This window comes from Elephas maximus, chromosome 18 (genome assembly GCF_024166365.1).
Source record: "Elephas maximus indicus isolate mEleMax1 chromosome 18, mEleMax1 primary haplotype, whole genome shotgun sequence".
Taxonomy (NCBI): domain Eukaryota; kingdom Metazoa; phylum Chordata; class Mammalia; order Proboscidea; family Elephantidae; genus Elephas; species Elephas maximus.
The window spans coordinates 71,228,251-71,248,771 of NC_064836.1; the positions used below are offsets into that span (position 1 = coordinate 71,228,251).

The following is a 20,521-nucleotide window of genomic DNA, read 5'->3' on the forward strand; positions in this document are numbered from 1 at the left end:
TCACAACACACGTGAAGCGTCATGTCCAGGGAAGCTCACTGGACACTCGGTACTCAAGGCTCTTGCTGGGTGATGGTCATGTATGCACCCCCTGCCTCGCACTTACCAAAATTCCAGACTCTCAGAAGGAAAGCAGCTGCTCAGCATAAACTACATCATGTGTACAAACAGTTTAGACCACTTTTACCATTTAGGAAAGTTTTATGTTAGTGTAGGGAACTGTTTATCAGCCAAGTGCCCAGTGCCAGCCAACAGCCAACCTTGCAAGCAGGACTTTCTAAGGACAGGCAGTCTCAGGCCTACTACGTTGACTCTTTTCTGCACAGCCCACCCCCTTAGCCCCTGGCCAAGACATATTTATAGCAAAATTATTATCATGAGTGCTCCTTGCGACAGGTTGAAACCAACCTGCAGTACTGACTTCAGTTATGCCTTCTGGGGTTCCTGGAGTTAGCAAATCACAACAAAATTTACTTTTAGAAAGCCCAAGTGGCTTTCTCTTTAAGTTTTTATATTAACTTTTTTTACCCAGCCCAAGCAATTCAGGGACAGTAACAACTCTGTCCAGTAATGTGAAGCTGAGCTGAATGTCTTCCAGGGCTGAGGCAGTCCACGATAATCGGGTGTATACACACACTGGAAGTTCAATCCCAGAGGGTACCCCTGGAAACAAAGAGTTTCTAATTGCTAAGTCACCCCAATTAGAAACTACATTACTCAGGGAGTACAGGTTACCAGGGTCCCCAGTGACTTCCTACCGTGAGACCTTCTGCCCTAAGGTTCCCAGTCCAGTCCAAATAACTCAGTTTAGTCCTTGGTTTTAGAGGCTGAGCACAGTCAGTCAGTTTCAATCTGTTTTGCTTGTCTATGACATCAGTTCATTTGCGTCACAAGGACCGACATCCGGAGGTGTTCTGCGTGGAAAGTGCAGGAGCTGGGCCACCTCCTGCTGTCTCATTGTCAAAGCTGTCAGTATGAGCAGGGACTCAGCAGCCTGAACTCAGATTGCTCACAGCACCTAGGAAAGACAGCGCTGAGGTTTTTCTTAGGGAGGAGGGGAGAGCTTTCAGGAGCAGTTCTGAAAGCAAAGATGTTAATGCCCTTCTCCTTCTGCATTTCCCCAGGGCTAGAGTTTTGGTTTTTCTCAGTTGTTACAATTTCAGTGTGTCTTATTCGGCAATCATGAATTTACAGTTGTTTCCTCCAGTCATTTTTTATTCTCACGTCATCAACATTTCACCTGGAAGAATTTGGTGCAAAAGGCTTAAAAAAAAAAAAAAAATTAACTCCAAGGTCTATTTTATCGGCAACTTAAAATGCAAAGCATTTTATTTTTAAACTTGAAAACAAGATAGCCTAGCTTAAGTAATATAGTTTTCCAAAGCTGAATGTACTCATTTGGAGCTCAAGTTTGCTGCTCGAAATACAAAAATAACTTCGTAAAACTCCTAGGTGGGAACACTGCTGTTGTGATGAACTGTGATTAGATGAAGTGGTCAGTCTTAGTTGGTAACATCCCTTTTCTTTCCCCCTTGGTAAGGGTTAAAAAAATTCTAGATTAGATGCATTTTGCTAGTGTTACATGGGTTATTTCATTCCCAACGTCTCCTGAGAGGCATAGACCATATACGGGAATCCATGTTCGTCCTTCTCACTTTCATGAACGTCAGAAATTGGCATGGAGATGCTCATTATGCTGCGTTGGTTCCCCAATAGGAAGGAGGCTTGGTTAGCATTCACTTGTAAGTGCCTTCCAATTATTTTGACCAGTGCATGATCTAGCACATGGAACTTGGTTTTATCCAGTACAGGGAGCTGTTTCTCAGCCTTGCATCTCTCTATTATCACTGTAATTTTGGTAGAGGGAGTTCTTGGAGAAGTGAGACCTCTTCCACTCTTTGTTTCAATGTGCGTCGCTGCTTGAAGGTTTTCTCCCACTGCATGGAGCCAGACGGAGCTCCTGATGGAAGCATTTTTACACATAAGTGTTCTTTATATAACTTAACCAGAAACACACATTATGTTCAGTAATTTGTTAGAATAAAATCTTAAGTTTTAAAAAAATTTCAGAACGAGTTTACATAACTCCTCAGTTCTTTCATTCTTATCATTTTTTTTTCCAGTGAGCAGACTAGAAAAGATAAATTCCTGTATGACAGCTTCATTTAATTATCAAATTGCCTTACTAAGGCATGTATGTACCAGGAGAAGGGCAAGGGAAGTAGACTCAGGCTGTATCAGTCCATTGTTAAAAATTTCAACTAATCTGGAAAGCCGAATACAAATCAGTAGCAATGAGACGTCCCTGAGAGGAGGTCAAGAGACCCATCTGTCCTGAGTGGGTAGAAAGGTCCCACTCCCTGTGACGTGCCCTCCTTGGAGTCCACTTGCAAGCTTTTAAGACCCCAGGCACTACACAACAAACTAGGATGTAGGACAGAATCACTAAACAGGTTATTAGGCCAATTAACTGGAATGTCCCGTGAAACCATGACACTAAACCTTCAAGAGGACTTGCTGATGAAGCATTTACTGAGGAAGATTAAAAGACACAGCCTTCATTATGGGTTACACCTCAACATAAAGAAAACAAAAATCCTCACAACTAGACCAATAAGCAGTGTCATGATAAACAGAGAAAAGATTGAAGTTGTCAAGGATTTCATTTTACTTGGATCCACAATCAGCACTCATGGAAGCAGCAGTCAAGAAATCAAAAGACACATTGCACTGTACAAATCTGCTGCAAAAGACCTCTTTAAAGTGTTGAAAAGCAAAGATGTCACCTTGAAGACTACAGTGCACCTGACCCAAGCCACGGTGTTTTCAATCGCCTCCTATGCATGTGAAAGGTGGACAATGAATAAGGAAGACCAAAGAAGAATAGACATCTTTGAATTGTGGTGTTGGTGAAGAATATTGAATATGCCATGGACTGCCAAAAGAATGAACAAATCTGTCTTGGAAGAAGTACAACCAGGATGCTCCTTGGAAGCAAGGATGGTGAGATTGCGTTTCACATATTTTGGACATGTTGTCAGGAGGGATCAGTTCCTGGAGAAGGACATCATGCTTGGTGAAGTACAGGGTCAGTGAGAAAGAGGAAGACCCTCAATGAGATGGATTGACGCAGTGGCTGTAACAATGGGCTCAAGCATAGCAACAGTTGTGAGGATGGCGCAGGACCAGGCAGTGTTTCATTCGGTAGTATTCCATTGCATGTGCCGCATTTTGTTTATTCATTCATCTGTTGCTGGGCATTTAGGCAGTTTCCACCTTTTGGCTATTGTGACTAGTGCTGTAGTGAACATTGTTGTACAAGTATCTGTCTGAGTCTCTGCTTCCAAGTCTTTTGGATATATTCCTAGGAGTGGAATTTCTGGCTCATATGGTGGTTCTGGAACTCTGGTGGCGCAGTGGTTAAGAGTTTAGGCTGCTAACCAAAAGGTCAGCAGCTCAAATGTACCAGTTGCTCCTTCGAAGCCCTATGGGGGCAGTTCTACTATGTCGTGTGGGGCTGCTTTGAGTTGGAATTGACTCAATAGCAATGGGCTTGGTTTTTGTTCTGTGGTTTTTAGTGTTTTTGAGAACTGCCACATTGTTTTCCGTAATGGCTTTACCATTTTGCTTTCATACCAGCAGTGGATAAGGGTTCCAGTTCCCCAATATCCTTATCAACATGTGTTATTTCCTGGGTTTTGTTTGTTTGTTTGTTTGTTTTAAACCTTAGCCATTGTACCTACCTGTTGCTGTCGAGCTGATTCAGACTCATAGCAACCCTATAGGACGGAGTAGAACTGCCTCATGGGGTTTCCAGGGAGAGCCTGGTGGATTCGAACTGCCGACCTTTTGTTTAGCACCTGTAGCTCTTAACCACTATGCCACGAGGGTTTCCTAGCTATTGTTGTGGGAGTGAAATGGTAGCTCATTAAGGTTTTGATTTGCATCTCTAATGACATTGAGCATCTTTTCATGTATTTGATGGCCTTTTGAATGCTCTTTTTGGTGAAATGTCATTTAAGTCCTTTGCCTATTTTATGTTTGGGTTGTCTTTTTGTCGTTGAGTTGTCGAAGTTTTATATATATTTTGGTTATTAGATTTTTATCAGATATGTGGTTTCTGAAGATATTCTCCCAGTTGGTAGCTTGTCTTTTCACTTTTTTGGTAAAGTCTTTTGATGAACAAAAGTTTTTAATTTTTATGCAGTCCCACTTGTTTAGTTTGTCTTTTGCTGTTTGTGCTTTTGTTATTATATTAGGTAATCCAAAGCTAGGCCTGACAGCATTGCCCCAGTATTTTCTTCTAAGAATTTTATTGTTTTAGTTTGCACATTTAGGTCTTTATTCCATTTCGAATTTGTTTTTGTGTATGGTGTGAGGCATGGAGAGAACAAGACTTACACATGGGCATCTGCAAGTGTTCCATAGAATCCAAGTAACATTCATGATGTTTTCATAGTTTATGGCCCCACAGAAAACCAAACAGCAAACAAACAAAACCAAGCCGTAGCTGTTGAGTTTCATGTGACTCTATGTGTTACAAAGTAGAATGGCTCCCTAGGGTTTTCTTGGCTGTAATCTTTTTTTTTTTTTTTGAAGGGCACCGACTTTATTGATTTAAAAAACTTTGCAAGGACGGTGACTGTTCAGCAAAAAAGGAGCAAAATGGCGTAAAAGCAGACCAGAGGTGAGGTGAGGCTGAGAGTAAAGGAAGGGGCCAGGAGCCTACTCGGGAAAGCTGGTAACTATCACCACAGAACTGGCAGGGGAAGGAGGAGTAAGGGGTATTCATGCAGGAGTGAGAATTCCAAAAAAGTTGAAATGGTGAGGGGAGAGAACTCCTAAGAAACCCTGGAGTATGTTGGAGGTGAGCATGACAATAGCAATTTTTTGTTGTAGGGGAGAGGTGAGGTGGTTGGACTTTCTAAGGATAGGCAACCTCAGGCCTTCTATGTTACCTTGTTTTTGTACATTTGCCAGTACTTAAATTGATTAATTGGTCTGTCTATTAGGCATTAAGGGAAGAGTTCAGAATTCTAGAAGACAGATATCACTCGAATAGTTTATAAAGTTTCTTTTATTTTCCTCAAATTTTTTAGCAGTAATATTAGATATTATCTGCTATTTTCTCCACCCTGCCCATAAAATTGCTTTCTTTTTTTTTCTGTTTGGTTGTCTGTTTTGTTTTGTTTCAGATGTTGGAAGAAAGGATGCTCCTGTTTGGGGGAATAGAAAAGAAATTCATCCATAATCAAGTTTAATGGGCAGGACCTGGTCCTACTCCATCAAGAGAAGTTATCTGATTTCTTTCTTTAATAACAGAGGAAACTGACAGTGATGACATCCAGTTATAACTTCTCCTTTCTCATCTGGGTCATTGACAAGCAAGCTTCCTCCATTCTCTCAACAGAAATATTACAAAGTAGCAAGCATGCATTTTTTCATGATGTAAAGCAAGAAATAAAAATGTTGCAAGTTAGTTTATGTTTGGTTACATTTTTTTAGTAACATGTGAGTTATGGTATCATGCTTGAGGAACAATGGTCACAGGCACCAAGCCCATCTTTTTGCAGCTGAAGGAGGAATTTTCATATGGCAAATGGCCAGGAATCCCTCTGTTTAAAAATGCAGAATTTGTCAAAAGCCTTTTGGACTACTGGTAGAAAGATGGAAAGAGACTGGACTTTGTTATTCTGCTCTTTGCTTCAAACTCGGTTGTGCTGTTTAGTAGTCATTTCACCTTGGGCAGGGGACAGTCTATTTGAATCCGAATTTTCTCATGTCTAAAATGTTGGTAGAATCCCTGGTGGCACAAATTGTTAAGCGCTCAGCAGCAAATCAAAACATTGGCAAACTGAAGCCACCCAGCAGCTCTGCAGGAGAAAGACCTGACAATCTGCTTCTGTAAAGATTACAGCTAAGAAAACCCTATAACCAAAAAAAAAAAAAAAACCCAAAAAACCCAACAACAAAAACCCATTATCATTGAGTCCATTCCTACTCATAGTGACCCTATAGGAGAGAGTAGAACTGGCCCATAGGGTTTCCAAGGAGTGCCTGGTGGATTTGAACTGCTGACCTTTTGGTTAGCAGCTATAGCACTTAACCAGTATGCCACCAGGGTTTCCAAGAAAACCCTATAGGGAAGATCTACTCTGTCACATGGGTTCACCATCGGTCAAAATCAACTTGACATCATCCAACAACAACAATTACTGATATAAATCTGTTAGTCACAGGGTTGCTATAAGGATTAAATGAAAAAAGTCATGTATAAAATTCACAAAGTAGGCACTGAATAAAGGTAATATTCTCCTTTTCCTTGAGAAACATGCTCACTAAAAGACAGGGACTGTAATAGTTATGGAAGCTTTATTTACAATAGCCCCTACTGGAAGCAACAAAAGACAGGCCAAAATGACCATCAGTAGTAGACTGAATTAAAAAAGAAATCATGGTATGTTCACATAGCATGAACAACTGCAGCTACAAAGACAAGGATAAATTTCAACGGCATAATGTTGAGTAACAGAAAATAATATGTATTATAGAGTTCTATTAACAGGAAACTTTAAAACAGGGAAAACTAATCTGTGGTGATGGAAGTCAGAAAGGGCTATCTTTTGGAGGGAATGTGGACTGGAAGGGGAAAGAGGGTTTCTCCTGGGATGCTGAAATGTTCTATATCTTCATCTGGGTGGTGGTTACACAGGGATATACCCTTTGCCGTTGACTCTATTCCAACTCATAATGACCCTATAAGACAGAATACAACTGCCCCATAGAGTTTCCGAGGAGTGCTTGGTGGATTCAAACTGCCGACCTTTTGGTTAGCAGCCATAACTTTTAACCACCATGCCACCACAGTTTCCCACCCAGGGATATACACAGATAAAAATTCATCAACGTATACGTTTTGCTTGGATTTGGGAAATAATATTGGAATCATTATCCTGTGTCCATGAGGATAGTGGACGTGACCCAGCTGGAGCTGGGCTCACAAGGACTCACAAGGACACATCAACTGGGCCCTGAGGTGTAAAGACAGTAGCTAAGACAATCCTGGAAAATATCTTTTAGGGAAGCTTTCACATAAGCAGATTATCAAAGAGAACACAAAAGACTTCCCACTTTTATCTTTTTCTATTAACATTTAGTGAATAAAAAATAAAAATAAAAAATTTGTTGGGCCAGTGAAGACCTCCTGTCTATGTTACTGAAACCTGTACCAATGATTTTTAAGAAAGGTAATTCAAAATGCAGGATTACAGTTTCTAGCCAATCTGTGAAAAGGTAAAGCTTTCAATGGTTTTGTACATTCGTAATGGTAATATATACTGATGACTCTGTAATGTTCCTTGGACTCAGGCAGACAAGGCAGTGGCAGCGTGCTTGTCCGCTTCCCACTTTTACCTTTTTGAATATATGCTGAACAAAACTTTCTTTTTGCTTTGCTAAACTTTATGATGTTTGTGACCCTACAACAGTTTTATGTAACTAATACTTCAATAAAAAAAGAAAAACTGCTTTCTTTGCTCTAGGAGCTGGATTTTACATAGCCATCAATTTAATTAGGAGGCCTGGTGGCAGGATGGTTAAGTGCTTGGCTGCTAACCAAATGGTGAGCAGTTGCACCTCCAAGAGAGAAAAGACCTGGTGATCTGCTCCCGTAAAGCTTATAGCCTAGGAAACCCTATGAGGCGGTTCTACTCTGTCCTATAGGGTCACTATGAATAGGAATCAACTCGACACACAGCAGCAACAATGTCAATTTTATATGTTAGGGAGGTTTCTAATTTGTATACCCTTTCCTGTGCATAGAATGTGCCAATAGCTGTCCACCTTACAGGCCACACAGTCAGTCTGACCCTGGTATGCCACCCCGCTTCAGAGTTGGCCTCGAGCTGACAGGCAGATTGTGAGGGTCATGCTCCATCCTCATTGACATTGACAGCTGGAGATGGCACAGCAGCAAAGCACTGAGAAAACGAGGCAGTGGACTGTGCTTCCCACCCTTAGGCTGCGAGGCACAAGCCCCGGCAACGGAGAGATTAAAAAGCCTCTCAATTTAAAGAGACAAGAGGGAGGGGAATGTGGGCTGCACAATTTATAAATAGACATTGCCCGAGGCTGCCTGATGGAGAAGTGATTGTTTAGTAAATCTTTCTCCTTTAGGGATCCCATTATCAGAGACCGTTTGAAAATACCACTTTTATTTTGTCTTCTGGAGGAGATCCTGGGTTTTATCAAGTCAGCCCTGTTGGATGCTATCTCTCCCTGACAGGTTTAGGGACAGGCCTTCAGCATTTTGAATCACCTTGACATGGAGCACAAAGATGATGATGATGATGATGATGAATCTTTTGCCAAATGGATGAGCAGCTTCTGGGGTCACAGCTGGACGGAGGAGGATGAGAGAAGACTCCGACTCCGGGAACGCCACCGATCACAAGCTGCTGGTTACAGGAAAACCTCCCTGCCCTGCCCTGTGAGTTCCTACCCCAAGGCCAGGGGAGAGGTGGGGGAGGGGAGGGGGTTTCTCAGAGATCGTTTTTTTTGGAAGAGTCCTTGGATACAAAGTTTTCTTTGGCTTAAAATCAGTGCTTCCAAACCTTTTTTTTTTTTTTTTTAATACCCTCAAAAGTCCCTTTTATCATTTTCTCTTATCCTTAAAGGGGCTTGATTTTCATCTATTAGGTAATGGTTTCTTTATTTTTAGTAACCTAAGATATCTTTGCAGCCCTGGTGGCCTAGTAATTAAGAGCTCAGGCTGCTAACCAAAAGGTCGGCAGGTCGAATCCATCAGCCACTCCTTGGAAACCCTATGGGTCGCTATGAGTTGGTATTGACTTGAAGGCAACGAGTTTTTTTTTCTTGTTGTTTTTTTTTGGGGGTTTAAGATACCTTTAACTGCCCCTCATAAGCCTGAGGTATGCTGTTAGCTGCTGTTAAGTCGGCCCGACTCATGGCGACCCCCTGTGTTACAGGGTGAAGCTGCTCTGTAGGGTTTTCTTGGCTGTGACCTTTACGGAGGGTGTTTGTCGGGCCTTTCTTCTGTGGACCCACTGGGTAGGTTTGAACTGCCAACCTTTGGGTTAGCCACTGATGGCAAACTGCTTGCACCACCTGGGTGATATAATTCAAACCAAAAGAAAAAAACTTGATATTATCATTAGTCTGTGAAAATGATTGCTGTGAATAAATGTGTGATTTCCATTAGACTTTTTGAAACACTGAAATTAGCACAACTATTTGGTGGACCTCTAGGGAAGCAGGGATCCTACCTAACAAATTACTACCTTTGATAAATTTAATATACTTTTTCTTCTCTGTTGCTATTTGGTTTCCTGAGTGGGGAGGGATGCAAAATTCTTTTGCCTTCAGCACTATTTTCCTATGGCTAGGCAGAGGACCCAGTGTCTAGGGAGCAAGGTGCTAGCAGGAAAGCTCTTGAGAGGGGAATGCGTGGGCCTGACCAGGTGTGGACTCGGCCGCAGGAACAGACAGCAGTTCTCGCTGCTCAACTGCAGCAGCTAGAAGGCTCCACAGTACATACTTAGGTCCTCTGCTTCAGAGTTACGCAGTGATAAGACAGCCTTTCTTTTTCTCAAGTCACCACTTAGAATTCCAGGCACTGGAAAGCAGTTCCCTAGCCCCCTGTATCTGCCGGCCTTGGAACGCTTACGTAAGTTTTGCTGTTGCTGTTAGGTTCCATACGGTCGGCTCAGACTCATGGTGACCTTGGATATAACAGAACAAAATGATGCCAGCCCAGTGCAATCTTCTTGATCGGTGAAATGTTTGAGTCCATTGTCGCAACTATTGTGTCAGTCCATCTCATTGAGGGTTTCCCTCATTTTCCCTGACCTACTTTACAAATAAGTTTTAGGGAAGTGTTAATTTCTTTCTTTCTCTCTGTCTCTCTTTTTTTTTTTTTTTTAGCTCCCGGGTCCCATAGTACAAAACATCTGTTAGACACATTTAAGTATGTAACCAAAACCAAACTCATTGCTGTTGAGTCAATTTGGACTCATAGAGACCCTACAGGACAGAGTAGAACTGCCCCATAAGGTTTTCAAGGAGCGGCTGCTGGATTTGAACTGCCAACCTCTTGGTTAGCAGCCAAACGCTTAACCACTGTGCCACCAGGGCCCCAAAGTATGTAAGGCAACCTCTTTTACTCCCAGAGATCAGCAAGTTTGAGGAATGAGACCTCTTTGAGACACAAATATTTGAAAATAGACCTCTTCCCAAATACACATTCAAGGACAAAGGGCAAGTTTCACCATCTCTTTAAGCTTTTATTTCCTGAAATGAAACATGAAGGGATTGGCCTGGATGCTCTCAGAGGGCCCTTCTAGCTCTAGCTTTCCATGGTTCTGTACAAAATAGACCAGTTCCGCTCTGTAACACCTGGGGTTGCCATGAGTTGGAATCAACTCAACAGCAATGGGCTTTTTTTATTAGTATAAAATAAAGACCAGATTATTGCAGTCTCATTTTAATCTTTTATGTTCCATCGAGTGAGGTGTCCATAGTGTGTGAACCAGTGTGACTAGTTTTATCACCCCAGTTTTCATATAATGAGAACCAGGCAGAAACAAAGAGAAAAACCATGATATTCTTCTATCTCCACAGCTCTTTGGAGTCACAGAAAATATGAAAACAAAAAAAGAAACATCATTTGCAATATACTGTTTCTTGAATAAATTTTAGCATCAACCAGATTTTTAAAAGTGAGATAATTCACCCAATTTAGAGACATCCACTTTTAGGTTGTAATGTTCTTCTTAAAATACTGAGAAATAGCAGACTTTGCTTTGGATAGCATTCCTAAGTGATGTCCACGTGACATCTCTTCTGCTCCTCCTTGCTGTAGAGCCTGTTCAGATTTCTCTGAGTCAACAATGAATTCCATAAGTATCAGAAAAAAATGCAGAAAGCATTTGTTTATTTAGGGAGACAAAACATGAGATAAAAATTACAACCTGACTGAATAGTGCAGAAAAAGAACCAGCACAGAACACCGATCAGAAGGCCCAGAGGAGGCATTAAGCAGAGTCCTGGAGGGTAGTTAGGGCGTCTGATTCTTCATTCTCTACTTACACAATGCTACATAATTATAAAGTAAATCTATACTCAATACTTAATTTTTCCTATTTCTAAAACATGCTCAAATTTTTCTCACTATAGAGATATGAGAACAATTAGGTTTCAGTTTTTCTGTGTTTTGGTTTAAGCTCAATGAAAAGAACTTCAAAAGAAAAGCATGTGCTTGTCTTTTTTTCTTCTCTCTCCCCTGCTCCAGTCCAAGGCTCTTTCCTCTCAACTCTTAGTAACCTACATCCATCACTACTACATGCCCCAGGACAGACCACTTCCTCCTTCTTGCCTATTTTGAATGCAGTTTCCAATACGGCTTTCTCAGCCTCATGATTCATGTGAAATCGTAGTAATGGAGCATTGACTCATTTAACATATTTGTTGAACACCTACTGTGTGCCAGTCACTGTTCAAGGTACTAGGAAACAGGGGAAAGGAGGACATACATGGCCCCCGCACTCACAGAACTTTCAGTATTAGTGGAAAAGACAAATTGGGCAGGAAAGAGCAAGTTATGACAAGAGGTACAACCTAGTCTTTCACAGAGAACCCTACTATTTGGCCAGACTCATTGTAATCTGAGGTTGCTGGTTTTAAGTGAATGAAGAAATCAGATTTTACTGTCCTGATGTCCTTGATGGAAAAATAATAAAGTAATATGAGTCTCTCTCATTATTGAGCTGGTGTGCCTTCTCTCCGCCATCACATGACTAGTGAATTTAAAGGTACAAAACCAAAGTAAAACGGCTTCCATTTCACTCATTTATTCTCCTTAGTGGAAGTTAATTTTTAATTCTGTTCAGCTTTCTAGTCATCTTCTCCTTCAGCATAACATGGCTGTCTTAGTGTTCTATGTAGAGCAGGCCTGGCAAACTTTCTGAGGAAGAATTTGAGTTCACTGACTAGGACTTTCCAGCTCTAAGGGGTCTTCTTCCATGCTCCGTGGTAACACAGTATGTCCTGCCTACATGGTATGATTTCAGAGGATAAAAAGTAAGCCTCTACACTTAAGGCTATTAAAAAAAAAAAAAAAAATTACCTTTTTCTCTTTATATTCTTCCTCTGTATTCTCAATATAAAGCAGTGCAAGACATTTTTGATTTTTATTCTTATCCTTGATTGACCTGAGGGTGGCTGCACACTCTCATTATTATAGTGCTCACTACAAGGGTGGGTGGGTGGGGCATAGCCCCCCAGGGGAGATCTCACAAACCTGGAGAGAGAGGGGATGTCCCTGCTTTGGGACTTGTTGCCCTAAAGTTTCATGAATCGCAGTAGCTTCTCGTATTTCAGATTATATTTGTGTTTAATTTCAGTAAGGGACAATGCCTTAATCCAAAAGAATAAAAGTAATGATAGAATTTAAGTCATCAGTAACAACTCTATAGGGAAACTTTTAGCATAACAGAGGCGTTGCTAGTAAAGGCAGCAAAGTGAAGAGGGTACGAGTGAGGGCTCTGGAGGTAGACTCCAGTGTCCTTCATTTACTAGTTGCAGAACTCTTGAGCTAGTTACTTCACCTCTCTGCCTCAGTGCTCCATGAGTACACGGGACTGAGGGTAATAGTGCCTCAGATGGGTATTGTGAAGATTCAATGAGTAGAGTGTATGAAGTGCTTAGGACAGCACCTGGTACCTAGTAAGTGCTCTCAATATCATTATTATTATTTTAGAAACACTGAAACTTGATTTTTTTTTTTCTGAATGCTTTCAGTTAATTCCTGCAAAGCTTCCAGAGTCTCTCATTTTCCCTTTTTTTCATTGTTTCTAGTTTCCCCTTCTCTTTTATGTTACAATGAGAAGATAGTTGGTTATTGTAATTTATATTGAAGATTGGCAAAAGGCATATCTTCATACCAAGAATAACCATCACTGGCAGTGGAGAACTAGTGGAGAAAATATTACTATAGAAGATGGAATTTAATGTCATTTGGGGTTATGATCTCTGAGGCATGTGGTTTAGATGGGCTTGGGTTGGCTACCTCAGCTTCTGTATGCATGAAACAAGCCCTTGAATTGCCCCCTAGGAGAAGGATCCTAGTGCCCTAGGCATGGAGTGTTGTAGGCTCCAAGGAGTTTCTTCTTATCGCTCTCCTCTGTTTATCTAGTTTATGATTCTGGTCTTGACAGTTCACAGTTCTGGAGGCTAGAATTCTGAAATGAAGGTTTCAGCAAGGCCATACTCTCTCTGACGGCTCTAGGGGAAGATTCTTCCTTTCCTCTTCCTAGTTCCTGATGGCTCCTGAAAATCCCTGGTGTTCTTTGCCTTGTAGATTTATCACTCCAGTTTCTACCTCTGTCTTCACATGGACTTCTTCCATCTATATCTGTCTCTGTCTCTTCTCCTCTTTGTGTAAGAACACCGCTCATATCAGGACACATTCTACTCCAGGATGACCTAATGGTAAACTGATAACATCTTTAAAGACCCTATTTCCAAACAAAGTCTCATTCACACATACCACCTGGGGGATAGGACTTCAGCATATCTTTTTTAAGAGACATAGTTCAATCTATAACACTACTGAATAAGCAAGATAAAAACCAAAAAGCATCCACAGAATTTGGTAAGATGGACACCAATATCTTAATCGTAAGTATTTGTGGGTACAAAAGCTAGAACGGAGTAGGTTGGGGTGTGGCGGAAATTGAGAGAGCAAGTGTCACAATTCTTTCAGGAAGTTTGGCTCCTCTGAACTCTTTGCCCTTTGATCATTTTCCAATTGAGATTTTAGCATTGGTGTCATTGCATTCCATGACTTCTATGTCTGTCTGTATGTGTGTAACATACACTTGTTTATTTTCAGAATATTTATTAAATATTAGTAATATGTAGCACACATATTTTTAGGTTTTTTGCCTACCTTTTAATTTTGTGTTGCTTTTGGTGACATCAGCTTTATTTTTATATAGTCAAATTAATTTTTTTCCACATGACTTATTCCATTTGCTTAGAAATTCCATCTCTTTACAAGAACCACATAAGTATTTACTTTGTATTATTTCTTAAATATTTATGGTTTCTTTTTTATTCAGAAATTTTAAAATTACTTTGGAATTTATTTTCAGATATCAATTTGAGGTTTAGAAAGCTTCATATATTGCTGTAATGATGGAGTAACACACTTTAGGAGAAAGGCCTTACTGATTACAAAGATAAACTTTCAGTTCAATATAAGATTTGTTTAGTCAGTAGCTTATGGACATTCTGTTTCTGTGCTAGTATTATACAATCTCTTTATATTGAATTTTTTTTCACTCTTTATTACCAGTTTCCTGAGCTTCCCAAAATTACATCATCTGACCACCATCCTAGGAGGCATTCTCATGAGGACCAGGAATTCTGGTGCCGTGCCCACATGAGGAATTCCAGGAAATGCTCGGGAGATGGGTCATTCAAGGAGCCACTGGAATCAAAAGGAAGATCTTATTCAAAAATTCAGGGAGTTTCGGAGTCCTTTGAACAGCAACTATGCTTTAGAACCAAACGCTCTGTCTCTTTGGTATGTAATAGAACTATTAAACATTTAAACCATTTGAGAAAAGAAAATCCAAAGATTCACGCTGCCCAAGTTTGAGGAGAACAAATCTAAATTCTCCTCATTTACCACTTCCTGGTGATGAGATCTTTGAAAAATGATACCCTGTTTAGGATAGCCCAGATACACATGGATTCTTTTTTTTTTTTTTAAATTGAAGACATCTGGTGCAGGAAGAATTCCTGGAGGACTTTACGAGTAATGTTTTTGTTACTGAGGTCTTCTAGTTCTTTGACCTAATTTCTTCACTCTCACTGTAATAATTGTGTCTAATTCTTTTTTGACCACTTGAAGAAGAGAAAAATTGCCGCTACTGCTCCTGTCCTTTGATATTTAGTTAATGATTGGGTTTTGTTTCCCTGCACCTTTAAAAAGCGTACAGAAGGAACTCTCTGGACATTATCTAATGAGTGTCCAGGAGTAGGTGTGGTCCATTTGTTCACGGTGACCTTGTGGAAGTCTAAGTAAAGCATGAAGTGAGATAGCATGAATGGAGAAGGAAGACTAGAAACTCCCTGATAATAAACTTGATACATAAAGTAATAAATTAGAGATAAAATAATCTGTGGGTGGCTTTTCAACTCCGCAAAGTGCTCACTGTGTGCCCTTGAGCAAGATACTTTTTTTTTTTGGTAAGTCTCTGGGTTTTTTGTTTTGTTTTGTTTTGCAAAATAGGAATAATAATATCCTGCTGCCTTGTAGTAGGAAGAGCAAATAATTAAACCTGGGTGTATTGACTGCTGGTCCTTGAGCTTTACTCTGTGACTGCACAGATAAAGACACTCAGGTGTTACCTGCATACCTGTCCATCTGGGCACAATGCCTTACCTAGAAACGGTGGCTGTTGGCACTACCACTATGCATCTTTGCCTCACAGGTGGTATCTCATTTTTCCTCAGAGTGACCCTGTGTGCATATGATTTCTCTTCAGTAGGATGCTGCTCTCTCCACCTGATCATAGGAGGAATAGGGAAGGAAGAGTTAGCGAACAGTTGTCACTGCTATCCCGAGTTCTTGTTTTGTCTTTTCTTTTTGCTGCTTGTTTTGACACGGTTCAGATTTAGAGAATTGTTGTAAGAATAGTGCAAAGAATTCCCATACACCATTCACCTGGATTCCCCCAAATGTTAACACATGTCTTAGCTACCTAGTGCTACTGTAACACAAATGCCTCAAATAAGTGGTTTTAAAGAACAGAAATTTGTTTTCTCACAGCTCTGGAAGCTAGAAGTCCAAATCAGGGTTTTGGCTGTGTCAACTCTTCCCTGCCTATAGCTCAGGCCATCCTGGTTCCTTGGTTTGTAGATGATCTTCACGTGTCATCTCTCTTCTGCAGTCTGTACTTGCTTCTGCGTCCAATCTGCTTGTTTTCTAACTCAGAAGTGATTAGGTTTAGGATACGCTCTGCACTTACATGGCCCCATTAATATAACAAAGAAAACCCTATTCCCAAATGGGATTACATCCACAGGTATAAGGATTAGGATTCTTACCTATATTTTGGGGGACAAAATTCAGTCCATTCAACGTGCTATCACATCTGCATGTGTTCTCTCTCCTCCTTTCCCTCTGTCTCTCTCTCCCATCTCCAAACAAGGACACAAGACATTCTCTTACATAACCACAGTACGATCATTAAACTCAGGAAATTAACATTGATACAACACTATTATCTAACCCATAGACCTTATTCATATTTGGTCACTTGTCCCAATAATATTCTTTTATAGAGAAATTCCAGATCAGGTATCATATCCAGTTTTCATGTCCCTTTAATCTATTTTAACCTGGAGCAATTCCTCGGACTTGCCTTATCTTTCACTGACTTTGTTTTTGAAGAGATTATTTGAGTTTGTCTGATATTTCCTCATGATTCAAATTATGAACATTTGGCAGGATTAAAACAGAAGAGAAAGAATTGCTGTTTTAAAACTGACATGTTGAAGTAAGTATATACCAATTTAGGAGACTAAACCCTGGTGGTGTAGTGGTTAAGAGCTACTGCTGCTAACCAAAAGGTCAGCAGTTCAAATCCACCAACTGCTTCTTGGAAACCCTATGGGGCAGTTCTACTCTGTCCTTTAGGGTCGCTATGAGTCGGAATCAACTCGACGGCAATGGGCTTGGCTTGGCTTGGGCTAAATCCTTCTAGAGTATAAATACATTAAAAAAAATTTTATTCTGAAAAATTTGCTAATGATTCTGGTGGCTTCACAATTCATAATCATATGTAACTTGCTTATATGACTTTAACCAATGGACCATTATGGATAGAAAAGAAACATTCTAGTTGTGAAAACACCTTAATACTCTGGAGTACCTAAATTTATCCCGGTAGCCAGAATCTTTCATAACTCCACTTGTAGGGCTGAGTTATGACCTTGATCCCCACTCACTGTTGTATATGCCCACTTGATAGACACACAGGTTCTCTCATGTTTAAGTGGGGAAAACATAATGATTTTACTTATTTGTCAGAGGCAAAGAGTCATGTGCAGGTTGGGTTTCCTCACACCGACTGTCTGCTGATACTCAATGTTTGAGTGGTGAAAAAATAGTGATTTTACTTATTTATTTTAAAAATATAGAAGCATAAATGGATACCATCACCACATTTATCAAGGCCATTCTTTTGTTGGCACTTAAATGATTCCTGAGAAAGACACTCCTTGACTATTGAAACTAAAGCAGCACCTGTTGCTCCCCAAATTATTCCCTATTATATCACCCTGTTTGTAGTTATCATGGATACTGTGGGTGATGCAAACACTGCCCAAAATTTGGCAGTTGAACACACACAGGGGAGCATTGGGAGGCAGGCTTGGTGATCTTTCTAAAGGTCACAGTCTTCACAACCCTCTGGAGCAGTTCTATTCTGCACACGTGAGGTCCCCATGAATTGGAACTGACTCAACAGCAAATAACAACAATAGTTATCATAGCACCTATCACTCTGTTATTTCCGTGTTTCTTTTTAGGTTTATTTATTGATTGTTTCCCTCCAGCAAGGTGTCAGATCTCAAAAGTAGAGTTTCTGTTCTTTAGCGCTGTGTCGTCCGGCCCTGGAATAGTACGTGCTCCATAAATAAATGAAAAATGTGACTGTCTCGGCAACCCATTGAGGAATGTAAATTTGGTTAGTGGCACAGTGGTTAAGCCACTCAGCTGCTGACAGGTTGGTGATTTGAACTCACCAGCCATTCTTAGGGAGAAAGATGTGGCAGCCTGCTTCTGCAAAAGACTACAGCTTTGGGAACCCTATGGGGCAGTTCTGCTCTGTCCTATAGGATCGCTATGAGTCGGAATCAACTCAATGGCAATGGGTTTGGTTTTGTTGGTTTTGGTCATTCCTCAAAGTCATTCTTTACACAGTCCAAACCCAAAAAACCAAACCCAGTGCCGTCGAGTCAATTCCAACTCATAGCAACACTATAGGACAGAGTAGAACTGCCCCATAGAGTTTCCACGGAGCACCCGGTGGACTCGAACAGCCACAGCTCTTAAACACTGTGCCACCAGGGTTTCCACAGTCCTTGTACTAAAATTTAGTGTACACCCTATTATGAATGCAATTTCAGGGAGTGGATATCAGCGAGGTTAGGTTCATTCCATATGTGATCTCACTTGCCGCTTTTCGAAAAGCACCAGGAGGCTATGAATGTTACCATGCTGTGAAATCACGTTCGTCAGCGAGTTTCCTTACATAGGCTGCTGATGCTTAAGCACCTTCCTTCCTCGTCTTTATGACTAAAACCTTTAGCAACACCCTTCGATTTAATGCTAATTTATTACCAGAAACTAAGAAGTGGGATCTACTGAGCAACCAGAGCTTTCTTCTTCTATGAATATTCAGAGAAATGTGGAGCTTTGTTAGCTGTCGGTGTGTTTCTGCATATGGGGTAAAGAATTTAGCTTTACCCGAAGTAAGATGGTGGTAAAGTGGTTAAGAGCTTGGCTGCTAACCAAAAGGTCAGCAGCTCGAATCCACCAGCTGCTCCTTGGAAACCCTATGGGGCAGTTCTACCCTGCCCTATAGGGTCACTACGAGTTGGAATTGACTTGATGCGAAGGGTAAAGTAAGATGAACTTTGCCCTTGGTTCCTAGGAAAAAACCCTGGGAGTAACTGGGTGCCTTGGTCTGAGGCTTCCAGGCCACACCTGAGGATTTGTGCTGGCAAGTAGGGGCTGGCCAGACCAGAAAAGACTTATTTGTGAGGCCGATATCAGCTAGCCTCAGGAACATGATATAGGCTCTCATGTAGCACTGGCTGATAGAAGTTCGGAACACAAAGGCTCATGGAGCTTCCTGGTTGGTGAAAGATATTCATGTATCTGAGAGGACAGCGCATTCTTTGAGACACGGAAGCTTCATGTTGGAAGCCCTCCTAGACCTTGCCTGTGTGTCTCTTCCTTATCATGACCCTGAATTCTGTCCTTTTGCTATATTAACCTATAATAGTAAGTATAGTACTGTCCGTGAATCTGTGAGTCATTCCAGTGGGTTATCAAATCCAAAGTAGAAGGACAAGCCAGCCAATGAAAGTGAAGGTGTCATGTGGACTCCCAAACTTGTGGCTAGTGGCAGTCTGAAGGATGGTGTCCTTTTAACCTGCCTTAGCTCTGGGTGGCTAGGGTCAGAGAGAGAGAGTACTGTAGGGGTGGCTGGTGTCAGAAATGACTGAGATGCGGGAAAGTGGGGACTAGATCAACCTCCACATTTTGGGGATTGGATACATGCTGATTCTTATCCATGAAGTTACTCACGAACTATCCTTTTTTGATCCTTCTCTTTCAGGGACCTGAAAGTAGAAAGGAGAGAGATGAAAGAGAGTGCCTGAGGATGGAGATAAGAGCCTGTAAGAAAGTGGAGGAAAGAAGAGGCTCTAAGAAGGAAGATCACGGAGAGGCATACATGCCCCCGCTGGTTGAAAAAGGGCCTGAATAGTACTTTGTTTCCACATCATGACTACAGATGCCATCTTGTGTTTTGAGCCCTACCACACAATGCTGGGAGCTAGGGATGGTAGCTGTACAAGGGTGTCTGCAGGTGCTGACTGACAGAAGTGGGTGGTTGGTATGATTACTGCTCATGATGACTTACGTCATACTCCAACTGCTCTGACATCTTAGTCAAGAGTCTAATCTGCTTTGTTGCCCTTTTATGGGAATACAAAGAATCAGAAGTATTTTAATAGAATAAAATTATTCTTGAGAACGTAAAGAAAAATATTTAAAGAGCCAACCCACACATCTTCGCCAACCTTTCTTCCACGTCAACCTCCCAGATAATCTTAAATAAACGTCATTGGTATGACTCTAAGTTTACTTCCTTATTAGAAATAATTATGTGAGTATATGTAATGGCCAGTATTTAATGAGAACTAGCAATTAACATGCCAAGTACTATGCTGAGTGTTTGAATGCATTATCTGAAATAATCCTCACCACTTTGAGGTGGGCCCTATTATTCTCTTCGCTTTCTAGATGAGGAAACTGAAGTTTAGAAAGGTTTAGTAATTCACACGCGTGTAGTGGCAGAGTTTAGGGACCAAGCCCAGTTTGTTCTGACTCCAGGGCTCATGCTCCTAACCTGAGGCAGGACCCTAGTTTCCTTTTAGAAATGGGTCCTAAGTATGTGTGTGATGTGCATGTGAGTGAGAAGTGCAGAGTTGAGGTAGGTTATGATTTTGATTCCATGTGTGAAAACTAATTTTCTGAGGTCAGCTTTAAGCTCTGGGGCTTTGATTTATGAGGCCATACTGTATCTGTTTTTTTCTCCCTGGAAGAAAAGGCACTAGCACTCTGTAATACTCTCCCTATTTATTATGTTTCTCTTTTTCGGGTCTTCAAATGCCCAATGGCAGCTAGATTCTCCATTTT

The 20,521-nt window shown here is 41.0% G+C and overlaps 1 protein-coding gene and 1 pseudogene across 1 annotated transcript in view; one reads left to right on the forward strand and one right to left on the reverse strand.

Moving 5' to 3' along the window:
• The window catches only part of LNP1 (leukemia NUP98 fusion partner 1), a 41,075-nt gene extending 21,139 nt beyond the window's left edge, over positions 1-19,936 (forward strand). Inside the window, exons 2-4 of the mRNA XM_049858657.1 lie at positions 8,285-8,488; positions 14,375-14,605; positions 19,437-19,936. Coding sequence (XP_049714614.1) covers positions 8,324-8,488; positions 14,375-14,605; positions 19,437-19,586 — 546 coding nt within the window. The 5' untranslated portion in view covers positions 8,285-8,323 and the 3' untranslated portion in view covers positions 19,587-19,936. The remainder of the gene's footprint in view (positions 1-8,284; positions 8,489-14,374; positions 14,606-19,436) is intronic.
• Positions 1,588-1,943, reverse strand: LOC126061837 (microtubule-associated proteins 1A/1B light chain 3B-like; annotated as a pseudogene).
• Positions 19,937-20,521: the final 585 nt, after the last annotated feature.